General features: G+C 38.7%; 3 protein-coding genes across 3 annotated transcripts; 2 read left to right on the forward strand and 1 right to left on the reverse strand.

The window, feature by feature from the left end:
* Nucleotides 1–19: 19 nt before the first annotated feature.
* Nucleotides 20–7,286, forward strand: LOC124186591 (integrin alpha-PS5-like). The gene is made up of 10 exons (XM_046578422.1): nt 20–585; nt 2,031–2,361; nt 2,530–2,813; nt 2,898–3,351; nt 3,974–4,113; nt 4,362–4,823; nt 5,087–5,250; nt 5,421–5,932; nt 6,175–6,470; nt 6,793–7,286. Exons 1-10 carry the CDS (start codon nt 187–189, stop codon nt 6,835–6,837), a joined length of 3,087 nt encoding a protein of 1,028 aa, XP_046434378.1. The 5' UTR covers nt 20–186; the 3' UTR covers nt 6,838–7,286.
* Nucleotides 6,869–14,039, reverse strand: LOC124186051 (spidroin-2-like). The gene is made up of 6 exons (XM_046577400.1): nt 13,844–14,039; nt 11,642–12,128; nt 10,574–10,842; nt 10,241–10,475; nt 9,155–9,483; nt 6,869–8,509 (listed from the first exon to the last, which is right to left on the reverse strand). Exons 1-6 carry the CDS (start codon nt 13,868–13,870, stop codon nt 8,333–8,335), a joined length of 1,524 nt encoding a protein of 507 aa, XP_046433356.1. The 5' UTR covers nt 13,871–14,039; the 3' UTR covers nt 6,869–8,332.
* A 597-nt stretch (nt 14,040–14,636) lies between these two features.
* Nucleotides 14,637–16,215, forward strand: LOC124186766 (peroxynitrite isomerase THAP4-like). The gene is made up of 3 exons (XM_046578750.1): nt 14,637–14,886; nt 15,409–15,812; nt 16,071–16,215. Exons 2-3 carry the CDS (start codon nt 15,429–15,431, stop codon nt 16,188–16,190), a joined length of 504 nt encoding a protein of 167 aa, XP_046434706.1. The 5' UTR covers nt 14,637–14,886; nt 15,409–15,428; the 3' UTR covers nt 16,191–16,215.
* The last annotated feature ends 2 nt before the right edge of the window (nt 16,216–16,217 follow it).

Raw genomic sequence — 16,217 nt, forward strand, 5'->3', positions numbered from 1 at the left:
CACCAAACCAAAATGAGGAAAGTTCGTAACATGAACAGACTGTAATACTTCTTATTCCTTTACCACAAACCACATATTGCGATACAAGAATGCGACTCGTAGAGCTGATTCAAGTTTTTATCTAAAAGAATTCAGCTTCTACATCAGTCAGCATCACATTCGACTTTAAATCCGTAACAGTGAAAGATGTTTTACTCGGGACGATGTTATACTTTTTACGTAGCCATCGTTATTTTTGCCGTTGCGCCGAAGCGCGTCGCGACTTTTAGTTTCGACAGCAAGAATTTAATTCTCTACGAGGACGCGGTTCGATCGAATCAGCGTCGATCGAGCTATTTTGGGTATTCTTTGGCACTCTGGAGTTCGGGGAACAAGGACTTGAATGGATCGTGGATTTTTATTGGAGCGCCAAGAGCCAATTCGTCGAGATACCCGAACGCCAGAGAACCAGGAACTGTGTTCAAGTGCGAAATTGGCAAACCATGCACGGAATGGAGCTTCGAACACAGTTCGATTAAACCTGGAGACGGTTCTTGGCTCGGTGGATCAATTATGACGGAAAAGCGGTCTGATGCAAACGTTCTGGTACGTTGATCCGAAATATTTTTTCTTTCATCGTCGGACGTATTATTATTAAAAATGATTCTAACTTTAGTGTAGAAAAGAATTGTCGAATTACTAAGTCAGGTTGGAAATTTGCGAATTCAATTCAATGTACTTTACAACATTTGTTTAATTATTTAATCAGATATATAAGTGAAATTCGAGAATGTAATTTTAATTTACTACATTGTTTAGTCGATTTCCTTTATTTGTAATTTGAACAAACAGTAAACGTATCGTAATTTCACTGTTTCGTTTACGAGTGAAACTTCCAACGCAGCGTAGAAAGTTCCATGAAGAATTTTTTAACAGTGATAAGAAATCGGAATGCGGTGCTCGCTACGTGGTGAATTCAATCGAAGTCGATAAAATCTTTTTTGATGGTTTTACAAAACCTGCTCAAACCTTCCGAAATGTTGCACGAAATATTGCAGTGACATTTCTTATAACCCAATATTGAAATCATTATAATTACATTGAATCTCTTCAATTTCCAAAATATCTTGGGATCGAACTTGGAATTCTTGAGAATTAGATTGAACCTTTTTAATGCTTACGATTGGAATCAGTCATCTGGTTAATCGAACACCTCGTGGAATATAAATTGTATAGTTGCTCCTATCCTAAAAATAAATTTAACTGTAATTACGCTCCACCGCGGGGTCAAAATGACCCCGGCACATCTTCGCTGTGAATTTCGTATAAAAAGCATCGAAAATAATCTGATTTGATGAAAGATAAGTAATGAAATATGGTAAAAATCGTTGGTTAATTCTTTTTCAAAAAAATTCAACTTCACTGGAACAAATAAATACCTACATTTTTCTCATCACGCAGTATCGCTATATTTTTTTTCTCAAATATCTGTGCCTTGATAGTTATTAATTTTCAGCTCAAACTATTAAAAATTCCGTGAGTCATGATTTTGCTGGTAGAATAATCGTTGCTTTATGAATTTGTTCGCATCATATCCAAAATTTCATTTCACTAAATTCAACTAATTTGCTTTGAAATATTGAAGTTGAAGAGTATCCCAGAATTTTTCAAACTCAAGACAACGGCCAGTACTAAGTTTTTCTGAATTCCGATACTTATTCATCTGGGCTTGGCTGCTAACGTCGACTTTTACGTCTTTTGATAACTGGAAGGCATTACTCGCGTTAAAAGCCATAATAATGATTATATCTCACAATTTTTATCTTGTGTTACGCCACTCGTATGCCATCTGACTCTGTACATTAACATTGGTTTGTCTGAGTTGCGGTCAGGACTGCAGGATATGAGGCGAGGCATGACAGCAACCACAATATATCTATACAAGGATTAAAAGAAAAACTGCGTCTACGTTATCACTGCGTCGAAAAGAAGAAAAATGTTTCATTACCGATGTGTAAACGCATTTGAAACTCGACTGCTTGACATTGCAGGTATGTGGACCAAAGTGGCTGGATGTACTTCATTCTAAAACCAATCAAGCCATCCTGATGAGAGGCGTTTGTTACAAGCGTGCAGCGAAAGAAAATAATTCGAATCAGCATAAGACTACGATAGGTATCAGCGGGAATGGCGAATGGTATAACTCGAATGGACTCGGGGCTTCTATTCACATTCCCGATGATTCGTTGAGAAACGCCTTTATCGGTGGTCCGGCACAATATTGGGGAAGCGGAGCACTGACGGAGATTCAATGGACGTTTGATGGAAATCAAAGATCCACCTTGCTGTCATTCACTTCGCTAGAGAACTACGCGTATGCCGGTATGTACGAAACGATTGCAGAATACAGAATCGTCGATGATCTAATTGTGAGTTAGGATCGAGATGTATAATGTATTGTTCCGGTGGGATGGAATGTCTGTGAATGGTTAATTATTCGTTTAGGAGATATGCAGTATTGCGAAGCAACAATCTCATTTCAAATTGCAGGATACGCTATAACATCGGGAAACTATTTTAAGACAGGTGAACGCATTACTGTGACCGGGGCACCAAGGACTGCGAAACTTCGTGGCTCTGTGTTTCAAAGTAATTTTAGGGCCGGTATTATATCCAGCTTGGGATCGGGAGAGCAGGCTGGGGAATATTACGGATACGCTTTGGCGTCTTGCGACGTCAACGGTGACGGAAGAGACGAGCTGCTCGTCGGCGCGCCTCAATGGACCAAAGACGTGGACGAGGGAAGAGTTTACGTTCTGACGGGGAGGCGAGATGTGAGTCGAATGGTATTTACGCGGTGCCTGGACGAGGCGGAAGCCGGTGGTCGATGGTCGAATTGTCCGATTGAATTTTCGCAGAGAACGTTCGCGGTCGCAAGTCGTCTGGAAGGAAGGACGCCGCGCGGAAGATTCGGATCGACGATCACCTGCCTCGGAGACGTCGACTTCGACGGATACGCGGACGTCGCCGTCGGTGCTCCGTACGCCGGAAGTGGGAGCGTATTCGTATACCGCGGAAGCAGGAGTGGATTGTCGAACGGACACAGTCAAGAGATCCCGGCCCCCGAAAGCACCAAAGGTTTCGGGATTTCGATTTCCGAACCAAGGGACGTCGACCACAACGGATACGCCGACATCGCGGTTGGCGCTTATTTGTCAGGGCACGTAGCTTTGATCCGATCGAAACGCGTCGTTACTACGAAAGTTACCCTGAAGAGCGACACGCGACAAATAACGCTTCAATCGGTTCCCTTCGTCTTCACGATAACAGTCTGTTCTTCTTACAAAGGAGTTCACGTAGAAAAAGAACTGAGTGAGTATGAAGTGAACTTGCTCGCTATTCGATTCGAAACGCATTCCCAAAGTGCAGCGTGCACGGAGCCAAGTAATATTCATACCAATGGATCTACCCGATACGTGATTCGTTTGATAAGCATTGACGGCACAGTATCGAGAGAAACGATCACAATACTCCATATTCCGTCATGTCGCGACAGTTGGCAAAAATTGACATTATTCGACATTTTCTGAGAATCCATTCGTAAGTACCTTCGATCGTGGTTTCGGTAATGTTTCTTGATTATTCTGCGAAAATTGTCGCGAGTTTTCTACCTTGCACGGTTCAACGTTACGTTATTTGTCGTAAATCGAGACACTGATAAGTCGCGTCTGAATGAAAATCTAAAAACTCTATGGAATTGGATCACTCGTCTACTTTTCGTGTATCAGATTTTTAAAACTATTCGTTACTTTACACGAGCGATGAAAGTACCAAGTAAAAAACCAGCCGTAAAAATCATTCAATACTTCGAAACATATAACACGTTGTACTCACGATTCTGAATATTGCCGGTGGTTGCTCGGGCTTCTAAGCCTATGACGCAGGTTACCAAAAGCCAATAATTTGACGAGTCCACTTTACTTTCCATCCGCAGGTGTGGAAAACGAATTAACGGTTGACGAAGTATACAACAGAGCAAAAGTTGTGATTGCCAAGGAAAATAAACAAAGACATATTTTTGTTCATACACTTCAAGAATCAAAGCCAAACTGTGAGAATTTTCTAATCAATGTGGTGAGTAGTTTCGATATCACGAATTTATTATTCATAGATTATAGTAGAAGAAGGAAAAATATTTTTTAATCCCATTCAAACGTAAAAATCGAATATGAGATTCGATTTGGAGAAAATGATGTATCATCCCGGTGAAGGCCACGTAATGGACATATTTTTTTTCACGGAAGTGTGTCGACTTTCCGTAAATTAAGACAGTTCCATGACGAACCCTGATGCCGATATAATTTTTTCAATTGAACTTTCAGACGAAGAATGACAATATTCATCAGGCGATCAAACTCTCCGTAACCCAGACTTTTAATGAAAGTCCTACCGGTGGGATCCTGCGGATTGGCAAGAACAAGATAATTGGCAAGGATCTTTTCTGTCACGATTGCGTCGTAATCGATCCTATTTGGTCGACAGTCCGAGCCGAGCACGACGTAACATTGGCAGCCAAGTGCGGCAGTGACAGTCACACTTGCCGATCGAAGTTAAAAATTGTTCTGGAAACCGTCGACGAGTTTGTAATCGATTCTTCGCCAGGCTTGACGTTGAATATCAGTGTGAAAAATGTCGGGGAGCCGGCGTATCACACGAAGGCGATGATCCGTGTTCCGATTTCATTAACCGTCGTCGACAGTGTCGGATGTACCGATGGAACGGCGACGGGCAATTACACGGAAATTACATGTCAAATTGCAAATCCCTTGAAAACCAACGAAGTGGTGAGTAACTTCGCAATCCCGAGTTTCCGATGCTGCTGACACGATACTTGAATTTTCCCACGAAATATATCTACTGGAACTGAAGTATGCGGTAAATAATAATATGAGCTAAATTCTCCCGCATCGGATAATTCAGAAAGTCCATTGTCAGTATCTGAGATTATTCTTGTATCGATAAATTTTTCCGGTAAAACTATATAACGGTAATCGTGTAACGTGCGCCTATCGTGACGCGATTTACGTGAGTGTTGAATTATTTGCAGAAAAATATAAGTATATACTTGGATGTGTCAACAATTTCATGGGATACGGAAAAACTTGATTTCACGGCGGAAGCAACAACTGAGAGCGACGATATTTCGGAGAGAACCAGCAAAACTCATCATTCGATCGCGTGTCGAGTGGAAACTGATGTCGGCATTTCGCGGTAAGAACTGACGTTGTAAACTGCTCTCCGAGTGAATACTCGTGTCACAGAAATGACTAGAATTTGTAGCATCTCGGCAGCCCGGATTCCTTAATTTTCCGAAATCGTCCGCTTACTATTTCGGAATTCCCGAGCGCCAAAGGAACCTACGTGTTTTTTGTTGTTTGCAGAAAAAGTACAATGGACACGATCGGATTTACTCGGACAGACCAAATAGAGAATTTACCGAACAAATCGTTTGAACACACGTATCTGGTGATGAACTACGGACGGACACCGATTTCGAAAGTCATGCTCGGCGTCTCTGTTCCAACGCATTGGATCCAAGCCGACGAGGAAATCGAAGTAGTCAGAATCAGCGAAATACGTAGTAAACTGGACGGGAATCAACTGATCTGTGAGAATGCGACCGAAAACGAAGGTACAGAACCGTCAGCCAGGATCGACGCAACGACGATGACCGAGTGGCTGGACGAAGACTCGCCTTCGACGAACACGAAGTTTTCAGTCATCGAGGGCAAAGTGTTCAGCAGTTATCCCGACAACAGGACGATATACGTCAATTCCACGAATCCTTCGTTCAAATGGAGGACGATAAACTGCGAGGTGGCGCCTTTCCAAAGCACGCAATCGGTAGCCGAAGTTACTTTCGCGTTCGAGTTGATGCTGGCGAAGTTTCCGCGTAAGTTTATACGATAAACCTCTGTTGGGAATGAAGTTTCTCTTTAGTTGTAATACAATCAGACCTGTAAATAGTATACGATTAATGTATCTTGATCAGAATCGTTTCCATAAATTATGAAAATATTTTTAATAATTGTAACAAAACTCGGTTACCACGAAATTCAAGCGAGCCAATCAAATTGCTCGTTTAGAAGTGAAACGCGAGAGTTTCGTGTGATCTCTGTAATGTTGAAATTTCAGCCAAAGTCATCCAAGCGAAAGATATAATATTCTTCGTAACGAATGGCAGTATCGTGATTTCGTCACTCAACGTCATTGACCGTCAAACTGTGAACAACGCATCCGACGCAATAATGATTGGCACAGTGTTGACTGGAACCCAAATTGAACGTCGTATAGCCATATGGATCTTAGCCTTGGCTGTATTTTTGGCTCTGTTACTTTTGATCTTGATTACACTTGGACTACTGAAATTCGGCTTCTTCAAGAGAAGCAAGAAGCTGGAACTTCAAGCTCTACTGCAGCAACAAACCGATGTAAGTCACTGTTACGGTCGTTCAAAATCATTTTTGGTTTTTATATACGCTGTTATAACCGCTACCATATTTTTCTCCCATTTCCACACCGTTGTAAGACTGCCACAATCACATTTCCGATTTCTCGGTCAGTGCTGAACATTGTTGCAGCAACAAAAATAGTTGTGTTTTCATCCTTCACTAAAGAACCAGAATCGGGAGGCATTGTCAATCCCGTTGACATACGTGTCCATCTCTTAGACAATTCTAAATTTGTCTCTGAAAGTCTGCAACTCATATTTTTGGCTGTTTGAACAACCGAATCGTTTGCTTTGGATTCCAGGAGTCTACTGGAACTGCTGGTCAAGCCAATAATGCAACGGAATAATCGTCCGCCATTAAGTAACAGGTACGCAGTATTTCGTACATTCTATTGTTTATTTGATTTCCGTACGTGTATACAATACGATGTACGTGATGCAAATTGTGCGTTTACAAAATATTTCACGTATCGAAATTTGTAAGGCAAACGTTTCGCTTAATAGACTAATATTAGCATTATATAAAAATTAAACAATTTGTACAAAATAACGAGAGCTTTGTTACCGGAGGTGGTACTGTGAATAACTAACAAACACATTATTAAAAGTAATTTAATCATAAACCCATGTAAACAATTCTGAGAATACGTTATCAGATCTTGTAAACTTGTCAACGGTATTTTTCGTTCTCCGTTTATACGAATAGTTCGATTTAAAACACTTATATATTATATATTATAAAATCTGTAACATTGATACTGATAAATTGCGAAAATGCAGAATTGAATTGAAAGCTCATTTCATGAAAAAAACATCTGTTTCAACGATTAAAATTCATTTCAAACTTACGTGGAAATATGGAATACTTCAACAATTTGATAGCCAACAGTGGTAATATTTTCGAGTGATTCAGCATTGGGATAGTATATAATATACGTGTATGTCACGATCAATACCTATAAAATTTCAACGTTTCTCACATGTAAAAGGTCAGGGGACCTGCCCTGCCTGTTTCAACGAGCGTGTAACAGCTATAACAAGTTTATTACATGCATATAATTTGTGCTATTATTCGTACACGGTAATTAATTTTATAGAATTTATGCACCTAATCCAAGCAGAGATTCTATGCGTTACAGATACTTTTAATATCATATTATAATTTTTTCAAGGCCTTGTTCACACTCCGAATATCTGATTCTTACCCAACTTACTCGATCTTTTAGGTATAGTGAAAAGTGTTCCATACTAATGATAATTTATCCTCAATCTCCGATATTCTTTGTATGTATGCTTGCACACTGAAAATGTATCTTATATAAGTAGAAAAATTTTTGCCGTACTAATAATTTCCACATGGATTCCTCGCAAATATACTAAAACTAGTTTCCACAGAAATTCCAATGTATTTTAATAAATTACCTTTGACCTTTCGCAAGGTATTAATGTACCGACTACTCGCTGTGAAGAGATTTGTGGTCGAGGTAAATCTCACAGACGTATATTTTATTATAATTCATATCATATTGTATTATTAACAGACAATTTTTGCACAACATTTTCAGCAGAAGACTCAAAAGTGACGCTCTTGTCCTGAAATTTTAATTTCGGTATGATACCACCTTCGACGAAATTCTGAACACTAAGAACTCAGCGTATACACATAAAATTATTCACTCCACTATGTGCGTATCGACATCCTGCCTACGATCATTCGCTTCTACTAGCCAGGAGTATCGACGTTTCAATTAACGTAGTAGCATAATATCAGTATCTTGTTGTATAAGAAATGGAAACATAGACGTGTGGACACTTTTCATTGTACCATCAAGAATGTACTTATTAGTCCTCGTCGTCGCCAAGACCAAGTCCACGAGAAATTTCTGCAGCCGTAAGCTTGCTACCTCCGCCAGACGAAGGGGGACCTGCCGGACCTGAGGCGGGTCGAGGGCTGGGAGAATCATTTTGCATTCCGTAGTTGACTGGCCCCTGCGGCTGGTTGTTGTATCCTTGAGGCTTCTGCAAGTACATAAATGTCAATTTTAAGCTAAAGGTACTTGTGCCATTCCCTTGCCAACAGCGTCATGATCTCTTCAAGCAGGCCTAATTCATGGAACCACTAAAAGTAACTTTCTGTCTCACATTAAAAGGCTTGCTTCAAAAGATCGTCTGTTTATTCAACCCTTTTCAACATCTTATTAATGTTAATGAAATATACTTCAATCTAGTAAATTCCAGATATTATTCGAATACTTTTTTTTTTTTTTTTTGTTATTAAATTATGTTCTCTGTGATTATGCATATAGATTTTTGCTGTATCTAACTATGAAATACGATACCTCATGCGCATGTTATACATTCTTAAAAACATTAGTAAAACCACTGCAATGAAAGTGAGATATTGTTACATAGTTCCCTCGCAATAGTTATACAATCATTCGTACAAATTAATTCCAGTTTTATAGTTCTGACTGTTCGTTTAAAAGCTACTTACTAAAATTGACAATCTTGATTCGTTGCCATTGCACAGTTTGGCAATATAAACACAATTCTTTAAGCCTATAAATATTCAATGCAATGTACAACACTGCAATAATTATACAGTACACATATCATATAGATTAATTAGTTCAGTTTTTAGTTTCTTGTTGCTTTACTACTTACGTCCTTGCCATGCTTGCTTAGCCCATCTAGAGCGGAGTTGAAGAGCGATGATCCAATGGCGGAACCGATTCCCGATAAAAGATTAGAACCATCAGAACCTTGGTTAGAAGGGTATCCACCTGATTGCTGATAATTGTATCCCCCGGACGGCTGGTATCCAGGCTGATAACCTGGCTGGTAACTCGGTTGCTGGTTTCGTCCTGCTCCTCCGCCTCCAAGAACGCCACCCAGGATTGAGCTCAAGGCTCCACCGAGCGGGTCGCCTCCTCCAGATTGCTGTGGTGCATACGACGGCTGATATCCACCACCGCCGCCACCACCTCCACTGCCTGGATTTTCAATATGAAATTACAGAGACGACTGAGAAGAGTAATGTACGAGAACCGTGGTAAAAAAACTTTTACAAGTTTCTTTAAAATATGCCATATATTCAGTGTTCAGAGAAAAATTCTATATTATTTCTATTGAATTACTCCCATGATGCGTGAACTGGTATTTGAAGAAATTCTCAGAGCTTCCAGAAGGAACTCGAATATCTTTGAGAGATTTCGTTTTCTATTGAAAATTTGAATAATTCTCAGTTTTCAAGTTTCCGATTATTTTAGACTAAATCTAGTTAAGATGTAAAAATTAAATGAATTTCTGAGAACAATCAGATTTAGATTTTTGTCTTTTTATCTGTTTCTAACCAAGTCAAGTTATATCAACGAGAAAATACAACTAATTTACTTAGTAAAAAAAACTCATAAGTTGTACCAGAATTCTGAAAAATTCAAATGCCTCCCGATTCTGCGTATTTTCTCACGGTATCACGTTATGGAGATGTGAGGTGGACTTTTGAGACAAATTAGAAAATAATGTTTTTTACAGTGCAGCTGAAAGAATTTGGATATTCCTACGAAAGAATATTTTCAATGAAACTAGATTTATGAAACGTTTTTGAATACCATTCTTGCCAAGGAATTATGATACATTTAATTCAACTATCAGTTTTGCGAAGAATCAGATGCGAGTCTACATTTTGTATAAAAATACAATTCGTACAATCCATTCAGGCATTTGCCTGTAAAAATTATCTATACATACCAAGTGCTCCTAAGATGGATCCCAACACGCCACCGCCACCACTATTGGAATCATGAGGCGGATAGCCACTCCCGGGATAAGATCTGTTGTCACCTTGTAAACCACCAGAAGCCAGCGTGCTTGCCAAAGCGGAGCCAATTGAGGCCATATCAAAACCGCCAAAACCCCCTTCTCTTTCTGATTGCGTTTTGGACGCATCTGATTTCTCATGATCTTGCTCCTGTTCCTTTTTTTTCTGAATCATATAATGTTAGCGGAATGAAACACATGCTTTGGGAAAATTAATCGACAATTTCAACTGTATCTGTCCCCGATTCGCAGATTCAAACTCACATTCATGGCATGCATAGCTGCCGCAACACCACCAGCTGCAACAAGTCCACCAAGAGCAAGGCCCACTTTGTCCATACATCCTCCAAATGCATCTTCTTCTTCAGGCTTCTCGTAGCCCGGCTGATAACCGTAAGCCCTTGGTGGATTGTATCCGCCGGGTCCACCGTAGGCATCTGGATGTGACCCGTAATTACCTGGAGGCTGGTAGCCACCTCCCTGAGGTCCCATAGGGTCCTGATTTTTCAAGGTTGGATACAGGCCTCCTGGACCTAGAGTGAATCATTTCTTAGAATAAAAATACTCGCAGTATCCATGTTTCTTGATAGATCACATCGTCAAGAATGTGATTAATATTAGACACCTGCAATAATTGTTTCAGTATCGCTTTCAAGTATGTTTGTTGCAAACAGTCTTTCAAGTATAATTGATCAATATTGTGATTTCATTTAAACACACATATTTAAAATCACATGCATTGTACAGACTGAGTCTGTTAACCTGTTAATAGCGACGCTCGTCGATATATCGGCCAGCAGTTAACTTGGGGACTCGAAAGAAGAAATACATTGAATTTGTTATGAATTTCACGCTTAATGAAAGGTCGATTTGAACTAATATTTCCCAGCTGTTAACAGGTTAAAGAAGCGTATTGTTCAAACGACCAAAAAGTGATTGATCATCAAATTTACATCAGGTTTTTGTTCGGCGATGAGAACTCTGTTTGAGAAGGCATCATCCGGAAATCAAAAGAGGGTTTCAACAGTAGAAATAGTCATGATATAATATTGTTGAACAGGTCCTAATGTGTTCATATAATCAATGGCAGTTGACAGCTCGACGATAATGTTTTTGGAATAACTGGGTTCCTCTTCTAGAGAAAAGATCAGTGTGACCGCGACAAAGAAATAATGCTTACCCAATGCTTTGTAAGATGATTTATAACAAGTGCGAGAGAGAAAAGGAAATCGAAAGTCACACTTTCATGGCAATCCTAGTAATTTTTCATATTCTCTTTTCCATAACAATGAGCAGATCGATCAGATACAAGGTAAAAAACAGTATATGTACCTGGTGGTCCAAAATCAGCTGCGGGAACATCTGGCACAATTGGTGCACTTGGCGACTGTGGTGCGGCTGGAGTGCCGCTCTCGTATCTGATGGAAGCGACTTCGACATCGCCGTCGATGACCAAGTGAGTTACTTTTTTATAGGGTAGACGATGGGCAAACTCCGTGAAGTGCCTGCCATTGATAGCGATCTTGTAGCAAGGCTGCTCGCATAATATAATTATCTCGAATTCTTCACCCGGTACTAGCCAAAGGGGACCTTCATTTTCTTCCCTGCCCCAGCTCATCGACTCTATATGATTTCTGGTAACAAAACCCTCTGGGAATCGAGGCGATACATGAATAGCTATATCATCTCGGGGGTTTATGTTCGGCCCCAGCTGGTAATTTATTGCAAATCGAACTGCTTGCGGCGGTATTTTTCCCTGGACTTTGACCATTTTGCCAGGAAAGAGTCCACCCTCTACCTCGCCAACATAGGGAATATCCTACAAAAGTATCAAATTTTCTTTTTGATTGTGAGATCATAAATCGTTTGTCGAGTGCTTCCAGCTGATTGGAAACAGTGTGGAATTCATGTGTATCTGACAGAGTATAAAGAGAGACGATTTTGTGTTCTGGACGAATTCAGGGTGCTTACTTAATTAAGGTCTCTGTATCATTTTATTTTTAACATCAGGCCTTTCTAGCTGTCTATGAGTCAGCCGAGAATAGAGTAAAAATACATTGGATTTTTATCATCAAAGATAATCTTTTGAACCAAATTTTTCAAAGATGCTATAATTCATCACTTTGTCATTTGAATTTACTAGATAGAGGAAAATAAAAAATTTGTCCTCATAAACTATAATAAATTTAATATCTCTTCATTCGTTTTGAATCATTTATATCTTTCTTTTTGAAATGTAAATTTTTTTAACCACAAAAACCATGTCATATTTTTAACTCACGATATTTATTTTTAAATTTATCTTGTATTTTTCACGAAAATATTACCACTGATAACAATTATATTTTATAAGTGTGTTCATGTTACGAATTCCAATCTCATTTCTCTAAGTAACATATTTTGAGTATACAGCGTTTGCACCATTTCAAAAGATGCTGAGTATCGTGATAACTTTGTAAATAATCAGATCGTTAAAACATAAAACCTGAAAATTTGCAATGACATGTGTTTTTTCATCAAAGGCGTTGAAATTTTTATTGCTTGCGGAAGGTCAAAAATGTTCACATACTACAAACGGAAAGTAACAAAAAGTCACAGCTCAGATGTAGAATATTTATTTATAAATGTTTACACCCATTAAAAATTCATGTATAATCTGCAATAAATCATGTATGATATACTATTTAAGATGGGGTATCTAAAACATCGTTGTAATAATTTTTCTTAATCAACAGTGAAAACATATATTTCGCAAATAGTTCACAAATCGTGATACGAGTTACGTAAACCCGCGTTCAGTCATTGAATTGCTCAAGGTCGAGCATACGAAAGATTTCCGAGCATTCCCATAAACAAGGATGGCTGTGTAAAGTTACAGTCAATTATGGTACAATCAGAATTTCCGAGGTAGCTTAAAAGGCCTTCAGGGCATTCTGGGCGCAATTTCAACCAATCACAATAGTTGTATAATGCCAATAGTTACGGGACCTGGGTCTAATAATCGTCCGCTGGTCAGTTCGAAAATTATAGTCGAATCTTTTTAGTAAACGCATTATTGTATCGATTTATCGTTTGACGCTCGCTTGTTTTTTTCCGCGAAAACTATAACATTTTCTTATTCCAAGCAATAAATAGTTGCTATCTACATTTGTTTGTCAACTATGAAATGCATTCGGATTTGTATTCTTGATTTCATCATATAATTACTTTTTAAGAGCATCGATAATATTCTGCGTCAACAACTCGTTTGGAAATGGAATGTGACCCAATTACATTCAAAACTGATTCGGTTTCAAGATAGAAATACTCGATGAATTTTGTGTTAACTTTGCGAAATGCAATTGGAAAATTATGTAACAGTAACGATTTATGAAGTACAGCGATATATAATCATATTTTTAGAAATTAGCTATCTACTATCCAGAGTATTAAAATCCAATTTATATTCCGCGACTTTTTGCGCATGCAGTGGCATAATGCCGCAATTAAATGGAAGTGATTTGTAACTGTTTATTGTCTATATTGTATACTCACGGGGTTTAAAACTGGAGACGAGGCCATGTTAATATCGGGCAATGAACACGGCTTGAATTGAACACAAATTTTTTTGTTCCGTGCGGATATGAAGACCTGGAACTAGCTCCGAGGAATTCCTACCTCAGTATTCCTCAGAGGCGCTCCGCACTTCTATTTACAGTGGTGACGTATACTCTATAATGACAGCTTGCTGACTGTCGTATATATTTACAGCGTCGACGCGTAAAAGTTAAAGGCTAGTCTACGATAAACGGGCATTGGTCGAGAGGCCGGCCATGATAAAATCCCAAACCACTGTGCGTCCTCTGAAAGTGACGCACAAACGTGCTCAAGATTAAGATCTATAGCTATAAGGCCATTTTTCTGACAAAATTCATATATGCTCATCATTTTTGCAATTCAATGGATTGTGTAATGATAATATGTGCATAGAAATTCATGTGGAATTAAATAAGAAAAGATAATTCTAGACTGGTGAAATTTTTGAGAAATTCTAAGGATAAATTACGAGTTGCTTCGCAAATTCCTGAAAATCTCATTATAGCCATGTAAAAGAACAATTCATTTTCCGATATATATATCTGTTTGTCTCACTCCTCCGCTACACTTTCACCCGAAACTACCACCAGTAGTTTATGCTCTAAGGGTAGTACTCAGTAGTACTAATTAAAGGGTGCGTTCCGAAATTAGCTGACGGCGCCAAAAACTCCCTAGGACAGATGCAGAGCTAGTCACGAACTCAGCAGTGCAACAGAAATAAAAGACAGTTGACAGCACTGGGAGCTAATATCAGAATGCACCCAAAGAGTAGACTGGCACCGTGACTGGCACTCATACTATTTCATTCGCTAATAATCTTGCAGCAATTCAAATTCCGCCGGTAGTTATTTCGGACGGTCGCACGAGATAACCTTTCATCGTATTTATGTCTGGTAATAACTACTCGCTACTTCTTTAATTTCGTGAATTTCATTCCTACATCAAGTGAAATTGATTAACAAACAAACTCGTTTCGTATTAAGACTCGACGGAATATTCTGGTACGTATTGCATACAAACAAATATTCGATCCTCTGTATAAAAACATTTGAAATACACTACATTGGGATTTCGTCGCATAACTTCGTTTGTTTACGGATTTTAGAGGGGGGGAGGAAGACAATATTTATACGCCGAAGAAATATTTAAAAGTACTTGGAAGTTTTGTTAGAAAGTAAATCGAACATGTTATCTCTGAAATGAACAAAATTCGTTGCTTTCACTTTTTTTGTATTCGTCGATATAAATAGTTTCGAAAATTTCCAAAAGTGAAACCTTTGCACATATTTTTGAGCAGCTCGCATCTGAACTCCAATTCATTTGTTATTGTTAATGTTATTTTATTTTCACTGGGAAACAATTCTGAATTAAAATTGTTTCGTTTTTTGTCACAAAGCTTACATTTCAAGTCTAGGCCCACACAATTATTTTCTAGGATAGTACACAGAGATATTTACTTACTAACTGGACAGAATCAAATTCTATTTTTGTATTCTAAGTATATACATGTAATAAATCTATAGGCACATAAAATACAGCTGATATGGATTGCAATCAACCGATGCACCCAGCGTTGAAAAGTCTAGCTTGGCTGGAAGGTACATGGAGAGCAGAGAATACAGGAGAAGGCAAATTTCCAACGATAAAAGCATTTAAATTTTGCGAGGAAATCAGTTTCTCATCGATTGGTCAGCCAATGTTAAACTATGTGGGTCAGAGCTGGCATTCAGAAAAGAAAAAGCCGATGCACAGAGAAGTTGGTTTTTTAAAAATAATTCCTGGTTCAAATAAAGTTTCTCTTATTCTGGCACATAACTTCGGCTTGACCACAATCGAGGAAGGCCACGTCAACGATTTTAAAATAACATTGAAAAGTACAAACGTTTCCAGAATGTCTGAGGGATGCAAAGAACCTGTGGTTCTGAAGGTAATTTCAAACAATTCCCAAATTACCTTGATGCAGTGAAAAAAATGTGCACGACAAAGTTACTCATTTGATATGACTAAAAATTAAATTTTTTGGAACATTGATTAGCCGTTTACAATGTGTACTATTAGTTGGAAATGATATTCTGTAGTGTCTTATCTCTTATAGCCATATTCCATAATAGTTTATTGTCACAGAAACATCTACGATGAATCTGAAATTTTCCATGCGTTAAATCATTTTAACTTATGGTTATAGACTGAACGAGAATTTCGACTGGTTGGATCTATGCTAGAGCAGACAATTCGTATGGCCACCACAAATGTAGGAGAAATCGCAGAGCATATTCGTACCGTTTACCAGAAGACTGAAAAGTAACTTCAGCTTTCAGATTGAAACAAAGGT

The sequence above is a fragment of the Neodiprion fabricii genome, chromosome 7, assembly GCF_021155785.1.
Source record: "Neodiprion fabricii isolate iyNeoFabr1 chromosome 7, iyNeoFabr1.1, whole genome shotgun sequence".
NCBI classification, from domain to species: Eukaryota; Metazoa; Arthropoda; class Insecta; order Hymenoptera; family Diprionidae; genus Neodiprion; species Neodiprion fabricii.

Coding starts and splice junctions, on each gene's coding strand:
- LOC124186766 (XM_046578750.1), top strand. CDS start 15,429: ATGGATTGCAATCAACCGATGCACCCAGCGTTGAAAAGTCTAGCTTGG. Junction 15,813..16,070: donor AAGAACCTGTGGTTCTGAAG/GTAATTTCAAAC, acceptor TTATGGTTATAG/ACTGAACGAGAATTTCGACT.
- LOC124186051 (XM_046577400.1), bottom strand. CDS start 13,870: ATGGCCTCGTCTCCAGTTTTAAACCCC. Junction 12,129..13,843: donor CGTCTCCAGTTTTAAACCCC/GTGAGTATACAA, acceptor ATACTTTTGTAG/GATATTCCCTATGTTGGCGA. Junction 10,843..11,641: donor AGCTGATTTTGGACCACCAG/GTACATATACTG, acceptor GATTCACTCTAG/GTCCAGGAGGCCTGTATCCA.
- LOC124186591 (XM_046578422.1), top strand. CDS start 187: ATGTTTTACTCGGGACGATGTTATACTTTTTACGTAGCCATCGTTATT. Junction 2,814..2,897: donor TTCTGACGGGGAGGCGAGAT/GTGAGTCGAATG, acceptor GAATTTTCGCAG/AGAACGTTCGCGGTCGCAAG. Junction 5,251..5,420: donor ACTGATGTCGGCATTTCGCG/GTAAGAACTGAC, acceptor TGTTGTTTGCAG/AAAAAGTACAATGGACACGA.